The sequence below is a fragment of the Nerophis lumbriciformis genome, linkage group LG03, assembly GCF_033978685.3.
Source record: "Nerophis lumbriciformis linkage group LG03, RoL_Nlum_v2.1, whole genome shotgun sequence".
Classification (NCBI taxonomy): domain Eukaryota; kingdom Metazoa; phylum Chordata; class Actinopteri; order Syngnathiformes; family Syngnathidae; genus Nerophis; species Nerophis lumbriciformis.
Genome location: NC_084550.2, coordinates 5,534,001 through 5,540,000, shown reverse-complemented (window position 1 = coordinate 5,540,000; position 6,000 = coordinate 5,534,001). Strand labels below are relative to the sequence as shown.

At 42.5% G+C, this 6,000-nt stretch overlaps 1 protein-coding gene across 1 annotated transcript in view; it reads left to right on the top strand.

The window, feature by feature from the left end:
- LOC133575312 (uncharacterized) overlaps positions 1-2,839 on the top strand; it is a 5,287-nt gene extending 2,448 nt beyond the window's left edge. Inside the window, exon 2 of the mRNA XM_061927960.1 lies at positions 1,422-2,839. Coding sequence (XP_061783944.1) covers positions 1,422-2,251 — 830 coding nt within the window. The 3' untranslated portion in view covers positions 2,252-2,839. The remainder of the gene's footprint in view (positions 1-1,421) is intronic.
- The last annotated feature ends 3,161 nt before the right edge of the window (positions 2,840-6,000 follow it).

Genomic DNA, 6,000 nt, shown 5'->3' with positions numbered 1-6,000 from the left:
ACATTTTTGTGACAAAAAATATTTTTGATAATTTTTGCAATTTTATGCAGGTTTCTGGCCGAATTTGATTTTTTGTGATTAAAAAAATAGGTTTTTGTTGTCAATTGTTGCCTCATAGTTGATCTAACATAATAGTGTGAAAGTCCAGTCCATAGTGGATCTAACATAATAGTGAGAGTCCAGTCCTTAGTGGATCTAACATCATATTGTGAAAGTCCAGTCCGTAGTGGATCTAACATAATATTGTGGGAGTCCAGTCCATAGTGGATCTAACATAATAGTGAGAATCCAGTCCATAGTGGATCTAACATAATAGTGAGAGTCCAGTCCATAGTGGATCTAACATAATATCGTGAGAGTCCAGTCCATAGTGGATCTAACATAATAGTGAGAATCCAGTCCATAGTGGATCTAACATAATAGTGAGAGTCCAGTCCATAGTGGATCTAACATAATAGTGTGAGTCCAGTCCATAGTGGATCTAACATAATATTGTGGGAGTCCAGTCCATAGTGGATCTAGCATAATAGTGTCAGGGTCCAGTCCATAGTGGATCTAACATAATAGAGTGAGAGTCCAGTCCATAGTGGATCTAACATAATAGTGAGAGTCCAGTCCATAGTGGATCTAACATAATATCATGAGAGTCCAGTCCATAGTGGATCTAACATAATAGTGAGAATCCAGTCCATAGTGGATCTAACATAATAGTGAGAGTCCAGTCCATAGTGGATCTAACATAATAGTGAGAGTCCAGTCCATAGTGGATCTAACATAATAGTGAGAGAGTCCAGTCCATAGTGGATCTAACATAATAGTGTGAGAGTCTAGTCCATAGTGGATCTAACATAATAGTGTGAGAGTCCAGTCCATAGTGGATCTAACATAATAGTGTGAGAGTCCAGTCCATAGTGTATCTAACATAATAGTGAGAATCCAGTCCATAGTGGATCTAACATAATAGTGTGAGAGTCCAGTCCATAGTGTATCTAACATAATAGTGAGAGCCCAGTCCATAGTGGATCTAACATAATAGTGTGAGAGTCCAGTCCATAGTGGATCCAACATAATAGTGAGAGTCCAGTCCATAGTGGGGCCAGCAGGAGACCATCCCAAGCGGAGACAGGTCAGCAGCGTCAAGACGTCCCCAACCGATGCCCAGGCGAGAGGTCCACCCCGGGTCCCGACTTTGGACAGCAAGCACTTCATCCGTGGCCACCGAACCTGTGCCCCCCCCCTCCAGCGGCAGCGGGGGGTGTATATATTTTCAAGTATTTCTTATATATATATTAGATATAACTTCAGATGGGCAAACTTCCAGAAAAGACATTCACTTGAAATAATGGAGTACTATATTTTGTCCAGTGATGCATCTGCAGTCGGTGACGAGTTTAAAGCTGAAGTGTGTTTGTGTCCTGCAGACATCCAGCTGGTTGCTCATCGAGGAGAACATCCCCCTCAACCGCAGATGGAACCTCAGCCCCCCCACATTAAAGAGGAAGAGGAGGAACTTTGGATCACCCAGGAGGGAGAGTGTCTTTTAGGGTCGGGGGAGGCTGATCCCGCCGAGTTGCCACAGACTGTTGTCTCTGTGAAGACTGAAGACAAAGCACCTGCATCCTCACAGCTTCATCACAAAGGGGCGGAGCCTCCAAGCAGCAGCTCAACACAACACATGACAACAGAAGCTGATGGAGGATCTCAAGCAGACAACCTCTTAGCTCCACTATCAGATTGGGAGGACACGACATCACAGGATAAGGACTGGGACAACACCCACAAACCAAACTGGGATGAACACCCCAACAAGATGACCGGTAAAAAGAAAATTGTCTGCTCAATTTGCAATAAAAGAGTAACTCGAATACGTGATTTGCATCGACACCAAAAAACACACGCAGCGGCGGAGCGTTTTAGTTGTTCGGTATGTGGCAAAAGCTATTGTTACAAATCTATTTTCACTCGACACATGCAGACGCACACCGTAGGAAAAACGTTCAGTTGCTCGGTGTGCTTTAGAGCATTCTCGCTTGAGTCGGCGATGGTAGCGCACATGGCAAAGCATACAGGCAACACAGCCTACGAGTGTTCCGTTTGCTCTCAAGGCTTTCTTTATGGGAGCGATTTGATCCAACACATGGAAATACACAAAGGAGACAAACCTTTTCCGTGCTCTGTTTGTGGCAAGAGATTTTTTCGTAATTCCGTTTTGTCGTCACACATGAGAACACACACTGAGTACGACCTGTAAGGCACAGGCACCCGTTTGGTTGATCCCGAGCTACCAAAAAGGGGGGTCGGTCGATCGCCAAGCATCGCAAAAAAATACAGATAACCGTATTTTTTGATTATAAGTCGCTCCGAAGTATAAGTCGCACCGGCCGAAAATGCATAATAAAGAAGAAAAAAACATATATAAGTCGCACTAGAGCAGGCCTGGGCAATTATTTTGACTCGGGGGGCCACATTTAGAGAAAAAAATGTGTCTGGGGGCCGGTATATCTATTATTAGGAACACTACCGTATTTTCCGCACTATAAGGCGCACCGGATTATTAGCCGCACCTTCAATGAATGGCATATTTCATAACTTTGTCCACCAATAAGCCGCCCCGGACTATAAGCCGCGCCTACGCTGCGCTAAAGGGAATGTCAAAAAAACAGTCAGATAGGTCAGTCAAACTTTAATAATATATTAAAAACCAGCGTTCTAACAACTCTGTTCACTCCCAAAATGTACGCAAATGTGCAATCACAAACATAGTAAAATTCAAAATAGTGCAGAGCAATAGCAACATAATGTTGCTCGAACGTTAATGTCACAACACACAAAATAAACATAGCGCTCACTTTCTGAAGTTATTCTTCATTCGTAAATCCTTCGTCTTCGGTGTCCGAAGTGAAAAGTTGGGCAAATTTACGATCCACTGGCAGATGTTGGCGTCGTCTGGCGCTGCCTCCTCGTCTTAGTGAAGGTGTGTTCGCCTTCTGTCATCCATTGTTCCCACGCAGTTAGCAGTCTAGCTTCGAATGCCCTGTTGACACCAATATCTAGCGGCTGGAGGTCTTTTGTCAATCCACCCGGAATTACGGCGAGTATTGAATTAAGCGCGTAAGCGTGTCTCTCAATGTGATGTTATGAGCTAGCAAATATAACAACTACACTACCCAGCATGCAACGATAGTTACGAGCATGCGCGGTAGCCCTGAGAAGCGTTGTATGCTGGCAGTTAGCACGCTGTGAGTAAACGTTGAGAACTCAGTTAACACGCCTCGTCTGCATTATTTATAATTAGACAGACAACACACTTAATAGGAGCCATTTTGGGGTCTTTACATAAACACACAAATGGAAATGAAACGTCACATATCCCAGCATGCACCGCGCGCTTCTTCTACGGGGAAAAAAGATGGCGGCTGTTTACCGTAGTTGCGAGACCTAAACTTTATGAAAATGAATCTTAATATTTATCCATATATAAAGCGCACCGGGTTATAAGGCGCACTGTCAGCTTTTGAGAATATTTGTGGTTTTTAGGTGCGCCTTGTAGTGCGGAAAATACGGTAATACAAAACCTCACAATGTCTGATTGAATGCTAAAACGTTATGACAGACTGGAATTTAAAAATTTTCTATGAACGATAAAACATTGAATATTGACAAAATATGAACGTCGCACCCCCTTTCGATCGACATATTTTACAATCAAGTGAAGCCCAACAAAAACGCAACAAACAGTGAAATATGAACAAGAAGGGTACACAATAAACCCACCTACAATCTGATACATCTGATACATCACTAAGCTTTAGAACTTTGTGGTGAAAATCTCCTTCCGCGTCTGTGGAAACGCTTCCCACCCACACTGCTTGGTGCCTCGTCTGAGCTGCTGTGACGTAGATTACCATAGTAACTAATTAGTTGACCATAGTAACTAATTAGATTACCGTAGTAACTGGTATATCATCCATAAGCGCAGATTTCAACCATTGAAATACTTAGTATAGTTGAAGACTTGCAGTCATTAGAAAACATGAGTGCACATCATAATGGCAGCTACACTTTACATCTTAAAGATCTAAAAAAAATATTTGGGAATGTCCGGCGGGCCAGATTGAAAAGCTTAACGGGCCGCATGTGTAGGGATGTCCCGATCCGATATTTGGATCGGATCGGCTGCCGATATTTGCCAAAAATTGCGTATCGGCAAGACATGGGAAAATGCCGATCCAGATCCAGTTTAAAAAAAAAAAACTCCGGTCCATGTTTTCCAACGCACCGATTTAAATAATACATTCCACTTTTCTTCTGCTCCGTAATTTCCGTTCCGCATTTTCCAGCACACCTTCAACACATCCACAGGTCTGTGGATTCTCACGCAGTTGCTTTAAACTGCTGGCATTACACGACAGGCTCTTCTCACTCTTTCCTGTGTCTCCCTCTCACAGACAGCAAGTGCACCTTCTTACACACGTCACATACTGTCACGACATACGTCACATACTGTCACGTCATACGTCACATACTGTCACGTCACACGTCACATACTGTCACGTCACACGTCACATACTGTCACGTCATACGTCACATACGTATACGTCCTCCTCGAGCAGAGAGGTAGCAGCATGGCTAACGTTAGCTGTGATGCTAGCGCAGCCGTGCGAGCAACGCTCCCTCTAAGGTGCTCGCCTGTGCAATTGCGCACTGTTTAAGCGTCCTCTGCGCATAGCAAATCTATGCCACGCACAAAATCAAATAAAAAAATAAGCGCATAACAATTTTCGGCACACAGACACGACAGAGAAAACAGTTTTCGTCATCATTGTTCAAATATTGTGACGTCTGTCGAGACGCTTATCTCCATTCGGTGCCACACGTCCACACCATCAAAATGCAGAGGCAAAAATTTCCACATCAACACCGTATGAAAAAATTTGTGATTTTTTTAGTTGTGATTTCCTTCTCTGCATGAAAGTTTAAAAGTAGCATATATTAATGCAGTATGAAGAAGAATGTTTTAATGTAGACATGCAAGCCTTGAAAGAAAATGTTGAAAATCAAGACTACATTTCCTGCAAATGGGTGCATTTCTACCCTATATTTTAACTTTAGATTTATTCTCATATCAAACTCTTTTGGCTGTCTTTTTGACACTTACCCTCCACACCCTGGATTATAAATAATGTAAATAATTCAATGTGATTATCTTGTGTGATGACTGTATTATGATGATAGTATATATCTGATAGTATATATCTGTATCATGAATCAATTTAAGTGGACCCCGACTTAAACAAGTTGAAAAACTTATTGGTGTGTTACCATTTAGTGGTCAATTGTACGGAATAAACTCCCCTAATTCAGCTGGCTAGTTGTTATCAAGAGTACTAAAACCCTTTTCAACATGATTCTGACAACTAAGTAGGCTAAATAACTTTAAACTTTAATACATGCTCGGATAGGCCAGTATCGGTCAGTATCGGTATCGGTCAGTATCGGTATCGGATCGGAAATGCAAAAACTATCGGTATCGGATCGGAAGTGCAAAAACCTGGATCGGGACATCCCTATCTGATATATAACTAAGTTTTAGAACTTAGTGGTGAAAATCTCCTTCCACGTCTGTGGGAACGCTTCCCGCCCACACTGCTTGGTGCCTCGTCTGAGCTGCTGTGACGTAGATTACCATAGTAACTAATTAGTTGACCATAGTAACTAATTAGATGACCATAGTAACTGGTATATCATCCATAAGCGCAGATTTCAACCATAGAAATACTTATAGTTGAAGACTTGCGGTCATTAGAAAACATGACAGCACATCATAATGGCAGCTACACTTTACATCTTAAAGATCTAAAAAAAATATTTGGGAATGTCCGGCGGGCCAGATTGAAAAGCTTAACGGGCCGCATGTGGCCCCCGGGCCTTAATTTGCCCAGGTCTGCACTAGAGTATAAGGCACATTTTTGGGGGGAAATGTATTTGATAAAAGCCAAC